At 42.3% G+C, this 20,332-nt stretch overlaps 1 protein-coding gene across 1 annotated transcript; it reads right to left on the bottom strand.

Annotated features, from left to right (window-relative positions):
• Positions 1-1,941: 1,941 nt before the first annotated feature.
• Positions 1,942-18,274, bottom strand: NUS1 (NUS1 dehydrodolichyl diphosphate synthase subunit). Its single transcript, XM_059834841.1, has 5 exons — positions 17,872-18,274; positions 9,743-9,865; positions 7,112-7,264; positions 2,897-2,996; positions 1,942-2,168 (listed from the first exon to the last, which is right to left on the bottom strand). Exons 1-5 carry the CDS (start codon positions 18,272-18,274, stop codon positions 2,078-2,080), a joined length of 870 nt encoding a protein of 289 aa, XP_059690824.1. The 3' UTR covers positions 1,942-2,077.
• Positions 18,275-20,332: the final 2,058 nt, after the last annotated feature.

Here is a 20,332-nt window from a genome sequence, read left to right on the forward strand (position 1 = left end):
ATTCACAATTAAACTAGCCATCAGAAGAGATTTGATTAAGTTGAATCAAATGCAGCTGAACTAATCATTTTAATTTCATTAAGCATCCCTCTATAGACAAATCCCAGACCTTGAGATCTGTCTCCAATATAAAAAAAGTCTTTTCAGTTGAGATACGCAGAAGTTTGAGGACTGAGGGGAGCTCAGGTATTAGAAGTGTTCTTTGGCAGTTTGATACAAATATAAAAAATAGATTACTTCTGAGGACTAAACTAAGCTTTTCCCATTTTGTATCTTTACTGCCAGCACCAGAACTGCTTCAGTGATACAGTAACACTTACATATGGTAACTTAAACATAACCTTACATTTTAATGAAACAAAATTCATATTACAGATAAACTTCAATACTCAAGATACCCTCCAACTGGCTATCTGCTCCCCACAAAAAAGCTGAAGTTAACATTCAGTGAGAAAAACTTTCCTATGGCAATGACAGAACCCAGGAAACATTGCATGACTGTTCATCTTCTCTGCAATACAGTAACCGGCAAACATCAGAGGCCAGTCTGGAAAAGGCAGCTGACTGCACTCTGAGCAATCCAGCTCATATGGAACGTTATTTGATGTCAAAACCATCAGTTAATTGATTAAACATCCCTTTCTCTTTTATGAGATAAGGTAGACCACAGGTCTCTCCTGTAACTGTAATCTGACCTTAGTATGACAAAAAACTGCAGCTAAGAGTTTATGCAATCGGCTTTATAACATTACATCAAGTTACAACAGTTAAAATACACTGTTTCACAAAGAAGCAGACATTCATTTAAAAATCTGGCAATTCCCTTTTAAAAGCAGTTGTTTTCCCTTCTGGTGACATGCACAGCCCAAAGGGGGTAAAGCCAGACTCATTTTGAAGGTGGGGGGGAAGGAACACTTCCAGAATGAAGTGCCCAAGAGTTCTACAGCCTGCAGGGCAGAAGGCTGCAATATTAATGTTTGCCTCCAGTAACACAGCTCTAAAGATATTGCTTTGTCCAAATGCTGCTATGAAGACCTTAAATTTCAAATTACTTCCAACAATAGGAATATAACTCAAATACAGCATTCCACAATGAAGACCATTTAGCTAGTGTTATCTATTCATCTTCTTTCTTGTCTGCTGCAGACTCCCATTCAAATTTCCAACACACAGTTCAGAACAAACCTAACAAAAGGCTAAGCGGACTCCCCTGCTGGGTACACAAGCACAACAAGCCATGGAAGTGGACCTAGTCCATTTTCAGATTTTTCAGCAAGTGATGCCAGAGCCTTAGCCCGCTTATCACCTTGAGTGAGAATTTTATGGGGAAAATAGGTATACAAACAATACATAGTACTGTTTATGCTTATTCCCTATGGAAAACTGACCTGATGCTAAGAGAAGTTTCACTCAGGGCTGTACTTTGATTTTACCTCTAAAAAAAAAAAAGAGAGGATGGATAGTGCTACAGAGCCTGCCTAATCCACTTTCCATAGAAGTTTCCATTCCTTTTTATGGAATCTTCTCAGTATTTCTAGACCTTGATACCTACTGCTGGTCATCACAACCAAGTAGCAGTCTCTATTCTCACAGTTAATTGAACTGACCCCTCTGGAATTCACATATTATACAGTAAATACATCTGAAGATAAACCAGGTGATTAGCTCTGAAATGCCTGACCATGAAGTATTAAAAAGAAACAAGATGACGTGAGAGTTCTTCCTTGGACTTAAGGACTTTCAGGGCACAGAACTCCTATTTATGTTGTCCTGTAGATTTCACAAGACTTAATTCTTGCATGTTCTTTTGGTCACTTGGACATGAAAGTGAGGGTAATTCAGCTATGAACAGCTTACCTTGCAATAACTGTCTTTTTCATAAAGGAAGTCTGTGAATTTCCCCCTCCCCACAGATTCTCACACATTCACACAGACTCTCTAGAAAGGTAAGACACTTTATTGAATTTGTTGATAAATTAAGAAAGGACTATGAACCAGACTTATGGGTCACAGGTGCTTGTAAACAGACATCAATTCCTTCCCACAGAAAGCCTGACTCCAAGTGCTCAGCCAGAACTCACTTTCCCCAGCGTTGCTCACAGGCTGCATAGTGATGGAGGGCAGAGAAAAAGTCTTCATAGCTGATGTTCAGGTGGGAAGGCAAAGAGCTGAGAAAGCAAGTTAGAAAAGTTAAAATAAGCTTTTATAAACACTGCACGATTCATATGGCCAGTCAGGAATATCACTACTTAAAGCAAGCTATTGTCTGAGTAACCTTGTGAAGTTGTTCTCAGTGACACTGCTATTGTCACTCAACTCTCGTAACTGAACTAGCTGTTAATCGTGTCACCCTCTAAATCAAAGCCTACCCATTAAGGCACATAGGGCACTTCAAATTAGTGAGAAAGCTGGAGAAAGCACAGGTCTGCCCAGACATTTAAGTGCCCTATAAATGCTCTCAGATGGAAGAAATACAGCAACTCTAGGTAGTTCAGTTATTGCCAAAACTGGCAAGTAATCCAGAGGCATGATCATCATACATTATCCTATTTCCCTTATATCCTTGGTTTCCCTCATAGAAAGCTGTCAGCCACTCAAAATCCATATAAGGAACACCAAGAGAACTGGGATTGGACCACTGAGACTAGATGGTGACAGAAGTTGTTCCTTAAACCTGAGGAGTAAAGCCTGCTGTTGCCTAATCATGGCTGAAGGAGCAACAATGAATGTTTGACAGGTTTCATTTAACAATTTTTAAATACCCTCAAATCAATCTCCAGACACCTTGGTTAAGACAGATCTCATTTTATGGCTATTTCCATAAGGTAAGTCACATAAAGACTTGTTTAGTTAGATATTATTCCAACCTGTTTCACAGTGTTTATAGGCAACTCACATGATCTCTGTCAGTCTGATGTGCCATGGAAGGAATCCTAATGTGCTGTCCACAGGACCAAACTTCAAGACTAAATCAGGATCAGGAAATCCATTTGTACCTGTAAGAAAAAGTTAAATGAGGTTTTATCAAATTCACCAGAAGATTTGTTTTAATTCTAAACCCTAAGGCATCTGCTTTTTCATTAAATGCCTTTTTTTAAATGAAGTGAAGCACCTGAGGACAAGGTAACAATTAAAAGCCCAAGACGACAGACTGGTCTTGCACCACCTGAACAAGCCCAACTGAGCAAAAGCTTAGGCAGCCACAGCAGGCCCAGTTGGACTGTTATTTTTATGTCAGGTAGTTTTCGAAGGCTTGGTAAGGAGGTGATAGGAACAGTTAGATTGTTTTGAATAACAGCAAACCTTAATACTGCTGTTTAAACTGACTTGTTCTAGTTTTGTCTTGGCAAACTTGGATTTTAGCAGCGTAGAACATGCTGTACGCTGACCCATAACTCAACTATGTGGAGTTGCAGTCAAGCAGAATAAAAGGACTATTAACACACAAAAAAAAAACTTAAGGAGGTACCACTGAAGAAGAACAAATTGATATCACAGACCATCAAGAGAACAAGTTGCAAAAAAACACCCTGTCAGATGAATTGTTTCTTTCTGAGTGTGGAGCTAAACAGACAATTTTAAAACCAACTTTTACTATGAAATTTCAGACCAACTGTTGCAGGTGACAGTTTTCTGGTTAGATGAGTGAGGAAGAACAGGGCAATATATTTTTTTTCTTGTTACTAAGTGGACAGCATGACCCATCCCAGGGCAGGGCTAGATAACACTGAAGGACCTCACTAGGTGCCCACACGTACTACCCGTACCTTAAAACCCCAGTCACTGTCATTCCACTAGTGAGAGCATCTTACTGATCTTCTGAGGTTGAAGACAATCAGCGGCCAAACAGCACTGTCTCCCTTACATACGCTTCTGCCATGCCTGAGCTACTCCAGGCTAAAATTGTTCATTCTAAGCTTACTGCCTACCTGTCAGTCTTAGTCCAGCTTTCCCTGTAATTCTAGCAAGCTGATTAGGGCAATGTGTGAAAACCAGTACAGTACCCCAAAGGGACCCAAGAAGGTAAGCCGTTCTTCATGCACCTACCTAGCTCAACTGAAAAGCATTCCAGCAGTCATAAACCTGCTTTGCTATAATGCTGCAATTAGTCATGATTACTGCATGCTATTTCTTGTTACCCCTTCCATTATCCACTAATTCTACAAGTTAACTGCAAGAGTGCTTACATTGCATAATGCCTACCTTTAGCAGATAAAGTTTAGTACTGCCTATTTGCTCTAAACTTCAGATGGTACTTCTCAATTCTTTTGTCACTTGTTTAAAAAAAACTAAACCAGTCAAGAGCCTTTTACAAGTTTAAGTTTAGTTGTTGAGGAACTTAACTTTAAGAATACCAGAACAGGAAACTAAGGTCCTATCAGATTTCGCTCTGCCCAGGTTTTGAAACTGAAGCTGGAGATTTCAAAAAGTTCACATCCTCCCTCCCCACTGAATCATCACAATAGTAATCCTTTTACCAGAGGTAAAGAAGCTATTTTCCCAAGCATGTGCATTTCTAAGGAAGGATGAAGTACTTAAATATGAGTGTCTTGTGCCACAGTCCAAATCTTATCTCAAAGTTAAGAAAAAAATTATCAAGCAAAAGCCACTTATGTGTTCAGAAGCTAGCATGTTAGTATGAAAGAGCAGGGAAGCAGTGAATACTTAGAAGTGGGGACTCTGGAGGAAGTGCACAGCTTTACTCATCAGCTGATTCAGTAGCTGAGTACTCCTCAGCTGGCCAGCTCAGCAGCAGGATCTTCAACACTGCAATGGCTTTTCAAACAGGAAAAGACCTTCAGAGAGCCCAGTTAATGCTAATATTTCCTTCTGGTTCCTATCTGAAGGAAAATGAAAATGTGCACTGTAGTATTACTGTCAGAACAGCCTATTCAAAACACAGTACTGTGCTTTCCACTCTGCATCCACTTCTCTACCTAAACATAATCAACACTACAGATACTTTACATGTGGAAGCTCCCTCACAGCTGCTAGTTACAGCACTCTTCAAGTTTAGCGCACACAAGATAGAAGGATTTGGGAGCAGACTCAAAAAAAAAAAAGAGGCCAAAAGACTTGGACACTCAAGGGACAGGAATCTGGCAACATCCCTTCCAGGTCAGGAGCTCTGTGGGGGAAACATGAAGGAATTTGTAGAGCTGACAGCACTACCTTTCTCTTCACCACATAGATTTTACAGGGCAACTTGAACAGCCTTAATTGATAGTCACATTCTTTACTGGGAAGGCAGACGGCAAGTAAGACAATACTATAATGCAGCTGGCACCTACTTTTCTGAAAACAAGCTGGTTAGTTGAGGCATTGCTCAGAAGAAGGTACTCTTACACTCAAGAAAACTCAAGCTGTAAGAATTAGAGCATGACTGGATTAAGAACCAGAAAAGTCACATGACAAGCTAGAACCATACCATTTTAGGACTAGACTTCAATAGCTGCATCCTAAATATGAACAGAAAGTTTAAAAACTGTGTTATCAGGTATTTAAATCAAAATGTGAAAAAACAGAAACTTACAGACGTCACCATGAACACAAACCCTAAAAATATAGCTACTCAAGTACTGCTTTTCAGAACTCACTCTCAACTTAGATCAGTAACTCACAGATGTTTACATTCAATACCTTTCCATTAAGGATGCACAGAAACTAAATTTGCCTGCAACTGAGTAGTTTTATAAGCTGCTGCTAAATAAGTCATGAAAGAATAGTTCTTTACCTTCAACTGTCCTAAACATGAAAACCAAGCAAATTAATAAGCAGGACTAATTATAGATACTATCCTTAGTTATTAGCCACAGATTGAGCAGCTTGTTTTCCAAGTTTACAGTTTTAACAGATTAAAAGTCTAAGAGATTTCTCTTTCTGTGCTCAGCTAGCATGCATTACTTCAACAATAAATCTGCTCAATTTACGACTGGACCTAATACTTTTAACATATCCAGACACTTAAATGCACGGACAGAAGATCATGAACAAGTGTTTAAGAAGCTCCAGTTGAACATCACTGGCCAAAATACATGTAGGTATCAACTGTCACCAGTTCTTCACAAAGTGAGTGACTGTTTTAAAGAAGCAATTATTCATTTCCTTAAATTGCCTTTGGGGTATAACAGGATAGATGTCTAAGTTACTTCTTCAGGTGCCTTATTAAATACACTTAATATTTCTGTTACAGTGAGAAGCTATCATGCAGCATGCTGACAAGAGGGATAGAATTCAGTTTGAAATTAAGATTAAAGTGTCCAAACTGCCATGGCAGTCAGTCTGCAGAACAATACAGCTGACCACCCATTTAAAAAAAAAAAAAAAGAAAAAATCACTCTCTGAAGTCCCATTAATGGGAGCCACAATAATGTGCCTGCAGATATCCAAGTTGAAGTGTTCAATCTGAAATGTAAACCCTGCCAAGCTATTGGATCACCCAGGAAAGCTTAGCAACTATTACAGCTCCATAGCACCACTGGGGAAGTGGAGGCTTGTTCTAAACTACTTCTGCTACATGTGAGATTAGGGCGGCCCTGCCCTTTTCAAAGCTATTGCATATAGCCATGCACCTCAGTGCAGAGTCAGTGATCTGCATGAATTAGTAATGAAGATAACTAAGCTAGTGTGGGTTATACAGCAGCAAAAGAACAGCAAGTGCTCTATAGTTTGCACTCAGGGTGGTAGTTAGGCAGCAGTAACAGCTTTAATTGCTGTAACTAGATCTGGAAAAGACTCCCTGCCCACACCCAGGGTTTGCAGCATGCTAACTTGCAAGAGTTAACCTAAGTTTTAATAGCCTAGTTTCAGGTGATCCCAGCAGTACTTTTTTTTCAGAAAGCTCATCGCAGAACACCCCACAGGTTGTAAACTCTGAAAAGCTGAGAGTCTCCAATTTAGCTTAAGGTTTCCTTTTTCTGCTTAAAAAAAGCTCAAAAAGGAGTAAACCAGTAAGAAATTTTTAGCAGAAGCCTGAAAGCAATAATCATAACTTGCCCTGACAGACTAAGCATCAAGATGCAAACGTTCTAAGCAATAAATATACTAGAAACCAAATCTGTTACAATAGAGTACTCTTTCCCCTCCTCCCCACAGACCGTGTCATACTTACTACTTAATAAGTTGTCTAACACATTCACATCCAGGTCTGTGTATGTTCTTTGTCGCTGTGCTACCAACTGACAAAAGTTCTGAGCAGCTTTTACTATGTCTGCTTTTCCATCTTCTGGAGACAGCACCTTCAATGTAGATTGGCAATTTAAAACTGAAAGTACAAAACACAGTATAAAAGCAACAGAAATACAGTTGTTTTGAACGTGCTTTAGATATTCACGGGATATGATTGAAAGTAGCTTGTAGTTTACTTCATATATTATACAACTAGTCATAGATATACCTCATTCATCTCTTACAGAAGCAGGTAAGAGTCTTCTGGATTTGCTGTATTACTAAAATGTAAGTTTAAGGCAACTATTTTGAGGAGTCTTGTGAAAAGTGGTTTAATTAATGTCAGTCTTGAAATGTAGAGTCTTCCAGGAAATTTCCATTGGTTCTTACGCTGTCAGGCAAAGCAGTGAGAAGAAGGTGCCTAGATAATAATTTGGGGTGTGGTAAGCAACGCAGAAAGATTTGCAGTTCAGGGAAAGGAAAAAAGATCCAATTCCTACCCTAAAAGAGGAAGGTGTTTTAACAGCTGCTGTGAACATTTATGTGACACAATGATTAAGCTAGGGCCCTCCCTGACTATGATCACAGGATCTTTCAGCAGCACTTCAAAACTGATGCAAGAGTTACAATATTGATCTAAGACTGCTACAGAGAAGCTAGGAACCAGATAGTAGTACCAGATTTCACCCATTAATCTGTAATTATGTCTGTGACTTAAGAGGATATTCCACAATAATCTTAGTGTCTACACTATTGCGAGGCAAGAGTCTTCTCACACTACATGACTTGCATCATTGTCAGTTCTGATAAGGTAACTAAGAGGTAAACTTGCCAAGGAAGCTGAAGGTTACAGATAGTGTACTAAACCCAGCTTGAAGTAACTGGGTTAAATACTAGCGTGTGGTCACGTTAGACTTATACAGAACTTATGATAGTTATAACCAGATACTTCAAAATAGCGTTTCTTAGAACTGCAGAACCTGACTGCAAACGATCACAGAATACAGTCAGAAGACTTATAAGAACACTTTAAAAACCTCAGTTAGTCTATCCAAAGCCACCACAATGAAAATAATTGCTCCTTGACATTGTTTGATTTGTCATATGTCCTATGTTAAAGGATATTTCTCTAACAGTATTCATAGATGTGAGACACGTAATTTTGCTTCTCAGAAGTGAAAAATTGCAGTTTAATATTATAAACTGGATATATGTCAGCTTGTTCAGTTCAAAGTATGAAGCGCCTGATCTGACTGTGGAACCTTCTAAGCAAGAATGAAAAATTCTAAAAGAGAACAGAAAACACCTCTGCTTTTCATAGCTCCCAGCACAAAAGGTTCCTAAGACTTAAGTGTACCCTTTCAGTCAGCAAGTCTGAGCAGTCTTTCAGTGGTTCATTTGGTCTGGACATAAATACCCTGATTTAGGTAAGTGCAGCTAAGTATGCTGGAGTTTAAGACATTAACAGCTTGTCTACCCCATTTTTTGCTGGTTATTTCAACCTTCAGAGGAATAAAGAGAAATAACATCAAACTTGGGCGTTTCCATGTAAATGTTAGCTCCTTAACCTAAATTGCTTATAAAGCAAGTTTATGCTAAAACATTGGACTCTATACTGGAAAACTGGCACAAAGGATCTCGCCACCCTATCAGCTCTTGTAGAGGAAGTAAAACTCAGCCAGCAGCATCTTAAATGCAGCTAAACATACTACAGCTTGTGAAGTGTAATCTTTTCTTAAGTCTTTGAACTATGTAATATGATTGTCTTAAAACATAAGGGTTGGGTTTTTTTTCTTGTGAGACCTATTTAAATATTATGAGTTGTAGTCACGAGAACTGTTAAGTATCAGCCTATCCATTTAAGGCAAAGGCCTGCTTCACTAAGGACACACTTGTGATTTATTACATTTTGAACAGACTTCTAGCATTTGTGTTAGTCAGCATACCTAAATGAATACTTACAGCAGATAGTATTGAATAAGGAGCATTAACCTTGAAACATATTCCTGTTTTCCACTTCTACTACATGCAAAAGCTACTATCACAGAGTTATTTGGGTTTTTTTACACTTATGCCCTTTACCTTCCTGGTGACATTATACATTGCCATGACAACCAGCAGTTTTGCTCTTTCCCTTCTTCCTCCCCACTTTGAGGTATAAGTTTGGAAAGATGGAAGTGTACACATTGTTAACTTGACATCAGTTCCCTTACACTTACTCCAGTGCTTCTTCAATTCTCTCAGCAAAAAAATTCATCTCATTGAAACAGTGGGGAGTTGAGCTACACTGATGCATTAAAGGGGTCATGGCACAACAGCCAGGTTAAAGGGAAGATCAGACTACCCAGTCATGATCACTATAGAAAGGAGAGAGTAACACTTCACTATTAGTTAAGAACAAATAAGCACAATGAAAGTTTAATACTAGCCCAGGAAGGTTGCATGTGTTCTGATAATCAGTGCTTAATGAAGGAAAAGGTCACTGTACACAGGAACGTGTTTAAGTAAAAGCAGAGTTATGATTTATACACAGCTATTTAGAGTCATACCAATCACCCCTCACAATTCATCTTACCTTGATCAGCTTTGTCTTGATTTGCAAATTCCACTGTGTACTTGGAGCAATCTAGTCCTAAGAGTTCTTGCTGCTGTTTTAAAATTTCGTCCATCAATCTTGAATTATTCCTCTTGAAAATACCTTTAAAAAAGGTTGCATGTCAGCCAACTCCTATAAAGAGTGCTACAAAATAAATCTGACACTAGGCAGGAAGAAGAGAGAATCAGGTAGTCAGTACTGGTTTCAAACTAGAGCTTACAAGTACGATAAGAATGCAAAGCAAATGCTACTGCACATGACTAATTTCAGTGACCTTGGAAAGACAGCTCATGTGCTTTTGTTCCTCTTTCACTCAGCCTGGTTTAAGTAGCAAGCTGCAATTGCATAAGAGATAGTTTAAGACTTAATTCATTGTCATTAGTATGCTAGCAATAGTTTGAGATAGCAATACCCCACCAGCACAGGACCACCAAATCAGACTAACACCAAGTTCCTTTAACACCCACGCTGCTGTAGATTTGCAGCTTAAGTCTGCTACCACTTAACTGCCACACCACTAAGGCTGCAGGCTAACAAAGCGAGTCACCACAAAGCAAGAGCTAAAAGACTAAATCAGCATTATCAGGCCACAGTAACTGTCCACTCTTGTGCCATGGCCAATGCCATAGATTTCCTAATAAGAGGATTTCACAAGCTGTATATTCCAAGGAGTTAATGCAGTCCCCAAGGCCTTTTTATACTTACGTGTTTATGGTAGACACATTTTGAGTGCAGGAGATTACAAACACTTGCTTAACCAAACATACTTGGGTTCCTGTTCTAAAATAAATTCTAGCTCTTGAGCGACACAACAGAACTACTTCTAATTAAAAGCCACAGTGAAAATTAAGTGTTACAGCTTAAATATTTACAATGCAAAAGTGTGGCTAGGCATATTTACTTAGGAACTGATAACATTTTTATCACATTGTATTCAGGGGTTGTTACTAAGAGCCTAAGTTTCATTCAGAAATCCTATGTCAAGCACTTCTACTGACCCGTTGAAAAATACCCACACAATTAATCTTACAAGAAACACTGAACTTATATACAATTTTATGATCAGGCTTATGATTTATCACCTCAACCTGATTCTGGGATTAGAAACTGCTACAAACAGCAGTTTCCATATCAGTAGGGGTTAAACAGTGTATAAGCCTTGGGTTAAGACCATAATACATTAGGAATTAGTTTGCAACATGAAGTGATACAATGCATTTAATTAATATGCTAGCCTAGTGAGTTAGTATTTTTACACAGGCTTCATTAGAGGTTTTAATAGGTGGTAAAGCATCTGGTTTTCCTCCCATCCTGGATACTTCCTGCAAAAAAATAATTTACTTCATTACACAAGTGTTAGTGATGCTTATAACTGATTTCAGTGTTGACAGACAAGCAAATCTCAGTAAGGCAGCAACCTTGATAGAAAAAAAAGTGTTAGAATACTTTCACTGTCAAAATTAAATTGTTACCCTTCGTGCTCCTGCTTACTAGTGTACATTCAGACATACTAAAATTGAGAATGCTGCTTTGAATAATACTATTTGATACAACTCTGCTTGGGTAAGTCTGTTTTGTGCTAGAGTTAGCATTGATTGTCTTCCTTACACTTAAGGTCAGCAGCAGTGCAGCTACTGCAATTGCTAATCCCATACCATCTTCAAGTAAGATCTGTACAAGGTTGCATGTGCCTCACCTCTAACAGTCACTGGACTTCCACCCATTTTTCAAGATGGAAAAAACACCCCTATATTCAATATTCAGAAAAAGAGTTGGCATGATTAGGAAAGGCTCCCAATATGGGAAACAGGCAGCTGCTCTCTTCTTCCCCTTCCCCACCCAATACTAATGATGTAAACTCTTTTCTCATGAAAAGTTGTGGCCTATTCCTGTCAAAGATTGGAAGAACAGATTTAAGAATCCACACTCCAGCTCTAAAGTAAATTAATACATTGAGGATAACAGGTAGGAGAATAGACTAAGGTGCTTACTGCTCAGTAAAAAGGGACATCAGATAGAGGACTTGGTCCTGCTTTGAAGTGAAGGTCCTTAAGACACACAGGAGATACTGAAGACATGCTAGATGTGTTCTTGAGATTTATCCGCAGATCACCAGTATTTCCCTTCTACTCTCCTTATTTATCTCACCCACATCCTTAGTTGTTCAAACCTGGGTCCCAAGTTGCTTTTGGAATAGCAGTTTAACATAAACTGGTAGCTACTGTAATGGTACTGTATAGTTGTAGTATGTCTTTCCTAGAAAGACCTCCACACCTAAATTCCAACTGATCCACCAACCTTGTCACACCTGCAGTTTTCCTGCACAGAAGATCGTGAAGCATATCAGAAGGTAGTAAACATCCAAACTAACTAAAAACTTCATTTAAAACCAATAGCTTTTGGGAACTTTACTCCTACAGTGTTTTGTCTCTCACTCAGTGCACAAGAGATTTTTTCTTACAAATGCCTATGATGGCAAATACAGTCCTGCTAGAGGCAAGGTACATGGGCCAAATTCATATTTGACTTTAAGAATTATTTTACATTATTGTGGCTCAGACAAACACTCCCTTCCCTTACAGTATCTCAAAAACCCATTAGCCTACAAAGTTCATATTTTAGAACTTTGAAAATATATCCAAGTTAGTTCTGGAAGATGCTGTTGCTAATTTATACATGATAATACAGTAAACAGGAGTGCATGAGTAGACCAACTCACTAACAGAATTCAAGCGTTCCTAGGCAGCGAGACTTAAGTCTCGATTTAATGCTACCTTCCAGTTTTGTCCACAGTCTTCCATGTAAATTGAAAACAAGTCCATAATATGATTTTAACATTATTGAAAGTTAACATTCAACAAGAGTTCCAATAAATTTTAGCAATACAACAGCTGTTTGCTGTTAAGTGGGGAAATTTCAGCCCTACTACTGTTTCTAATATGGAACACAAACATGAAATTGTCACTATTATTTCTCATTAGAAACAATTTTTGTTTTTGAAAAGCAGAAACAGTTTTATTCAGTCAGAACTCTGGAGCCTCTGCAAGCTGGTGCAAATGTGTATATTCCAGCAAATGAAGTCTTAAGAATTATGCATATTTAAGCACCGTAAGTCGCAAAGCAAGAGAGCTATTTCCAGGTGTAATTCTTGTTTTTACAACACAAACTGCAAACCTGCTATTTCTCATTAGTTCCCATTAGAGCTGAGGCAAACCGGAAGTGGTTTACCATTTTGAATTCAAGTTAGAACTTAAAACCTCTTAGGTGAGCATTCCTCCCACACTACTTCTTGGAGGAACATTCTGTACTGGAAGAACAAGAGCTCACCAGCAATCGAGAGGAGACACAACTTTCGTATTACCCATACCTATAAACAGATTACCTTCTACAGATTAGCGTTAGCCCTTGTATTAATGTGATCTGAGGACTCCTCCCAACTCAACACCAAAACATGATTGTTGAACGTGAAGTTTCACATGGGTGAAGACCCACAGCAGATGCCACGTGATACTGGTATCTCAGAAAAGCGTTCTGGTGACACAAAACCACAACATATTTATCTCCCCCAGGGAACACCCAGAAACTTTTATGGATTGATCAGATGGGCTAAACTACCAAGTAATTTGGAAGAGACTATAAAAGCCTATGTTTGGGGCTAATGAAATAACTTCTTTTGCTTACTGCAGTACCTTACCTTTCAAAGAATTTCGAAGAGAAAACTGGTCACAAGTAAAGCAATTCACTGGAAAGCTAAACCCAGGATGAAGAAACCCAAGTTCTCAATACTATGGGCTTTAAGAAACCTTCAACCTGAAGCATCTATTCAGGAGCCCAAAGTACTCAAATGCCAAGATTCAGCAAGCTCCCAAAAAGCGCTCTAGACTTGTCCCAAACTATTTCAGGAAAGCTTCACTGATGGCAGAAGTAACACTCAAGCAAGCTCTCAAGTGGCAAAGTAACTTTAACAGAAGAAAGCTGAAGTATATAACACTGGTCAAAGGCTTCTGCTCCACAGAAGATATTTTAACTGCTATTATATAATTGCATAATCACTGCCTCCTGACTGTGAGAAGGCTGCATTATTTCCTCAGAGATAAGGTCTTGACCAGCATGGCTGGATTCCTACCAAGTAATAGGATTGGCAATACAGAAATTAATACTTGATCAGAAAAACTAAACCTTCAGTCAATATAGATTTAATAACCAAGGTTCACACAGTAGCATTAAGTTGATTATGACTTTGTTCTGCTGCATATCAATGAAAATTGGGAGAATGAAAAGGGCCCACCAGAGGCAGTAAACATGCCACCTTAGGCCTCCAAGCTTGCTGGGGCCGGGGTGGGGAAATCTCAGTTTTGAGCACTGCAACTCATAGCAGCATATATTTATTACAGTACATGACAGTTATTTACATTATGGTCCTCTTGCATTCTGCAAAGACCTTTTTACCCCAGTCTTCTGGCATACTGATCTTCATGGATTCAAAGAAGACAGCCAAGTGCCTGATCTCGTTCCACAAGTATTATCCAATACATTTGTAACATATTGGGTTCTGTAATTGCCCATGAGAATCAGCACAACTCCAGCCAAGTTGCCCTTACAGTTACTGGTGCAGCTGCTGTAACATGCTAGTGTCAGCTGGGCTACAGCTACTTATTTTGACACCAAAGAATACAGAAACAACCTTCTATGTAGTAATTTTGTTAAAAATATAGACATTCACTACTATAAGCAAATAAACAGCTTATCTGGCTCTTCTTCTTTAAAGAACTTCATGCTTCCCTCTCTTCCCATAGAAGGGGCAATTAAGGACACATTTTTAATTTAAGCCTCCTGCAGGAAACTGACGCAGTATTTCTTCCAGAAAACGCAACCATGAAAGACCACTCTTGTAATCAAAGTTTCCTGTTGGCAATAAGAATCTCAGTACTACTAATATGCAATGAAGGAAAAGAAAACAAATTAAAGTATACCTCACTACATCTAACACAGATTAAGAGCACTTGTCATTGTGTTTGCTTCTTTACCATAGCCAGCAGCAGCGGGGACAACATATCTTTGATAAGTCAATAGTTGGTGCAACGGTATGAACACAGAACCTTACTGAAGCAGCTCAGATGACCAAAAGTAAGTCTCACCACCCGAGAAGACAAAAACAAGCACACAAGAGCAAGCTGTACCTGACTTTATTCACCTTTACTACCTTAGTGTTACTGCTGAATGTTCCAGACATTCCAGGGATTAGCAACAACTGCAACATCCTACTTAACGACAAGTCTATCTAGAAATGCTGTATGCTCAATCCAGACACCATAAGGAGCTTAGCACCGAAGGAAAGGCAACATACCTGCTATTACCAAAAGTAAGCATATACTCAAGCCATAAGAACGACTACTTGCTTACTCTCTGAAACCAGTTTAAAAAGCTCATCTGACAAGACGCTGTGCAAAAAGCAGTTGTGGCTGCTATCGCAGAAAACACAATGAAAACCCATGAAGAACATGCATGTGTAATAGCAGGCTATTCTCATCAACTCTGAAAGTTTGGCAAAAGCCGCTGATTTAAAACATTTTAGTTGCTCTGCATTGTCTTGCCTTCTTCAGTTATGTTCCAGCAAACGGGAATTCAAGCTGGTAATTAAACCAGCATATTCTAGTATCAAAGGACTAACAGAAGAATGAACCACTGAAAAGCATTATGTCTTGATACTAAAGTAATGAGATCATAGCTATATTTTCAGATTTCAAAGGTGTTAACACAACCTCTTAACATGCAACTTCAGGGTGGATGTAACAATACATGGAAACAGCAGCAAATAGTCTCCAAGATATTTTTTTTTTCTGAACTGCTAACAAAGACAATTGTTTTGCAAGGTTATTTCAGCTACAGTACTCTTCAGAGGACGTAACCTTGTCATTTCTGGTCATCGTATTTAAAGTTTGTAATAGTCAGATCTGACTGGATCTCAATACCTGTGCTGGACAAGCAGAAGTAGCTTCTCCACAATGCAGGCATCAGACACCACAACAGCACTGGCTCCTCCCTGTCAGACAGGATCTCAGGGACAGTGGCTACCTAAGCATTGGCTGGTGCCTTCTCCCTCCTCAGTGTTGAATGGTTGCACAGTGAACAAGCTGAAAACCAAGACCACCAAGAAACATGACTCTCAGCTGGATCTGTTCCTCAGTTCAGTTCTCATACATATAATTTGTGCAGCACGATGCGGGGATCTAAAAAGGAGCTAAGCATACATACCATATTAGGCAACACTGCGGATAGCTTATTTGAGGTTTGACAGAAATTAGAGATCCTGTACAATAAAATGTCTCTCTTCAGGCTATGAGGGAAACTCTCACTCTTGGTTGGTACTAATGTTTGCTCTGCAGCATTTAACCTGGTTGAATGCTTTCCAAGTTGAGAGAAAAAAAAAAAATCAACACATAAATGACTTTTCAGAAGGTGCTGTTTTCTGTGTCCTTGAGACATTATGCAAATATTATATATCAGTCCTTGACTTCCAGATGAGGAAGTATTCTGCCACTGACACACAACATAACTAAGTTCCACAACAGCCCTGCATAGATGGCCAGTTTAAACTGCTAAGTGACTGGTATTAAGCCCAGTTTCTTAAAGAGATCTTAGGGAATTTAGTTAAAGTCAAACCATTTGAGTCTTGTATCACATACGAAGGACCAGACATGAAACAGAACTATTAATTAATGGCAGTGATTTTAAACAAAAAAAAAAGCCAACCAAACAAAAAAAATCACAAATGCCTGTTCTCAGGGAAAGGCCTGCATACCTCAGATGCTTTTGCACACTTCACAACAATAGATTCCACCTACTTGCGTTGGATGCACTGTTGAGTCTTTCAGGAAAGAGCGCTAGAAGACAACTATTACAGACTGTAGCTCTAACCTGGCATAAATGTACAGAGTTAATCTAATTTGCATGACATCTCTAGACAGCCATCAGAAGGGCATCAAAACAACAGTTAAACACTGGTCTCCTACAGACTCACCACTGACAGCAAGAGCACAGGGATTGTCAGCATGAAGCTTTCTCCTCTGGAGAGGACAGAAACAGGTCACAGTCTATCTCATGTATTATTAGCACTTCTGAGTTGATAGCTTGTCTAGTCTCAGTTAGGTATCATCTCTCAACAGCTGGCTAGAAAGCTTCACCTAAGAATATCTTGAATATGGCTGGTTTCATCTCCTCAGTAGGAAAGGGTAGGTATGAGGAAGACAGATTTGTTCCATGATTATGCCACAGAATGTTAAATCCAAACTCTGAGCTTATCTTTAGGTTAATCAGTGACGTGTAATCAATGTATCTGCAAGAGCGAGAATTCAACAGTCTTACACCTGAGACCCAATAATGAATAAAATCACTCTGCAGATATGAAAAAACACCAAAGTCTTCACAAGCACTGGCTCAGAGTTAACTCAAATGTCAAGCAGCACCAGTCCTTATACCAAATGCAGACCCCGTAATTTAATTTCACAATACAGACAGCACACAGGACACACAAGTTTATGTTTAACTACCTTTCCATCCTGTCTCTTCACATGAGAAAGAGTACATGAAAATATATGGCTACTCTCATTCATCCACTTCTAGAAGTTCAGACATAGCTCATAAACAGAGCCTGTAAGAGCAACTAGCCTAAAGCTCTTCTCTACTAACAGCCCATACCCTACACGGTCACGGCTCTCAGATGCCAGCAGATCCTGCTAGCCCACAACTGGGGACAAGGGTCTAGAAAGGCCCCACCATCTACCCGCTGCAGTGAGCGGGCGGGGTCGGGTCATGCCGACACAGGAGCAGGGGCAGGAGGGCACTCGGGGCATTCCCCAGGCCTACCAGCGCCAGGAGCGCTGCAGAGGCCAAGCAGCTCCAGGGGACGGGAAAGGAGCTGCCAACAGCGAGGCTGGCACCCGGCTCGGGAAGACCCCGGGAGAAGGAGGCCCCCAGGCTCCGCGCCGGTGGCACAGCGGGCCCAGGCGGCGCCTGCCTGCCAGGCGCCGCTCCGCACGGCGGCCACCGGCCGGGCCGGCACTCGGGGCAGCTCCACGGTACGACCTCCCCCCACCCCCGCTGCTCACCATTATGGTCGTAGACGCTGACATAGGAGATGCCCACCGCCATGCACCACACCACCAGGCTGGCCATGTCCGCGTAGCTCGGCTCCTCCTCGGTCACCACCAGCCCCATGTGCACCGGCAGCTTCTGCAGCGCCCGCCCGTCCGAGCGCCACCGCTGCCGGCCCTGCGCCGCGCCCCCGGGCCGCCGCCGCGCCGCGCCCGCCTTGCGGAAGGCGAAAGCCCCGGCGGCGGGCGCCAGGAGGGCGCAGGAGGCGGCGGCGGAAGCGGCGCGGCGCCAGAGCCAGGCGCGGGGCCCGGCGGCAGCGCGGCCGCGCAGGCAGGCGAGCAGCGCGCGCTGCAGGCAGAGCAGGGCGCGCAACAGGGCGTGCAGCGCGCGCCACGCCAGCCCGCCCGCCCCGCTCATGGGGGGCGCGCGGCGCGGGGCAGCGGCGGCGCCGCCGCCAACCGACAGGAGGGCGCGGGGCAGCGGCGCGGGGCCCGCGGGGGGAAGGGCGGGGGGTGCCTCAGCCGCAGCGCGCCGCCTGCCTCACGGCCGCCATCCCCTCACGGAATCCGCGTCCCCCGCCCGGCAACCGCCGTCAGCGCGGCCATCTTCCTGCCACCCCACCTGATCTTTCACCTCTCACCCCGCCACATGCAAGGCGCCCATTGGCCGCCAGGCAGGCTGCCGTCACTTCCGTCCGCGGAGAGCGAATGACGTGGCCCTGAGGGCAGGGACAGGGCGGGGCGAGGAGGGGAGGGGAAGCTGGGAACGGCCCGGGGCGGGACGGGGCTCGGCCCCGCCCCCCCGGAGTGGGCGGGGGCGGGGCGGGGCCGCGCCCCCTGGCGGCCGTTGCCGCCGGAGGCCCCGCGTGTGGCTGGGGGCGGGAAACGAGGGGTGGCAGCGGGGGGCGGGGGCATGGCGTTTAAGAAGGGCCTCGCTAGTCTCTGCTTCCCTTCGGGCCCCCTGACGGCTCCTGGGGCCGGGCGGCAAGGCCGCCACATCTTCCGGCTGTTCCAGGGGCTCGTCTGAGGACCCTCCCCGCGTCCAACCCCGTGCCTTGCTCCGCCGGGCGCCCCTAGCGCCTCGTTCGCGCCGGCGCTTGAAACGGGGCGGGGGCGGAGCCTGAGCAGCGCGGAGGCAGCCGGGGCTCACCGGCGTCTGCGTTAAACCGTGCGTTTCACCCTCCGGGCGCGCTGCAGATCCTCGCTAGGCCGCTCTGCGGCGCGGGCGTGGGAAATGGGGGTAGCGTGGCCCGGGGCGGCCCGCGGAGCATTCCCCTGCGGTGGCCGGGATGGTGAGGCCTCGGGGGGGCACGCCCCGTTGGGCAGTCTCCCACAAAATCGGCAGTTCCCCGGTTTTTGCTACCTCGGCTTGTAACGGCCCACGGATACGAATCCCTCTGCAGGCAAAAGATAGAGCGAGAGCTGCCGAGCCAGCCCTGTGCGCCCGGACGGGTGGGTGGGCTGAAATGACACGGAGATATTTAAAGTACTCTATTAAAAGAATCCGCCAATATAAAATTGAATGAAGAATTCTGTACCGTGAAAACATTTTTCTTGCTCGGAAGACAACTACTTCCCAGACTTCTGATACACACCAACATTAGCCAGCAAAAATAGCAGTCAAACCGCGAGCAAGGCTTGTGCTGTTCCATAAATATCTAAATCTTTGGCTACCAACAATTTGGGTGGTTGGTGATAACGTTAAAAAGTTAAAATGCGAAGAAAAATGAACTTAGGTCTTTCTATTCCAGATGTATAGTGTAATGTGTTGGGTGCCTAAGAAACCCAAGTGTCAATTGCATTTGCGTAGAAAACATAACCAAATAGCTGCACTCTGACACCTGACAAAACAGCCTCTGTGAATGTGAGTCATTACTTGGTTACTGAATGCCAACAGGAGATAAAGAATAATAGAAACTGTTTGCTTTGAAAAGTAGTTTGCCGGTGTTACTACTCCTCAGTTATCAGCTGAGATTCATGAACTGCCAGGAAACCCCATAGATTACTGTTTGTAAGTCACTGGTTTTAGTGGTCTCAGTAACCCAATTTTGTTTAGTTTTCAAGCACTTTGGGAGCTGCTTGATAAAATCTGTACATACATCAGGGTTGATGCATATAACATTAAGTACTTTTTTTGCATGCAGAAGTCTGGAAGGTTCCTCCAGTGAAGGGAGGCGCTTGCAGTGTGTACTCCCACATGAAGTACACCTAACCCAAAAGCATACCTACAGCATCTTGAGCTGTATTGTAGTCAATTAGCTATTCAGCTACCAAAAATAAAACTCTTCCAAAAACTTTGTCTCACTTGATCTTATCCTAATATTTGTCAGAGGTAGAGATCTGTTTCCTGAGCATCTCCTTTCTTCTGTTTACAACAATAGACTGGGTTCAAGTTGACCCAGTGTTTTCACTCCTCACAGAATCACTACGGTTGGAAAAGACCTGTAAGATCATCAAGTCCAACCTGAAAAAAAAA

The sequence above is a fragment of the Gavia stellata genome, chromosome 2 (assembly GCF_030936135.1).
Source record: "Gavia stellata isolate bGavSte3 chromosome 2, bGavSte3.hap2, whole genome shotgun sequence".
Classification (NCBI taxonomy): Eukaryota; Metazoa; Chordata; class Aves; order Gaviiformes; family Gaviidae; genus Gavia; species Gavia stellata.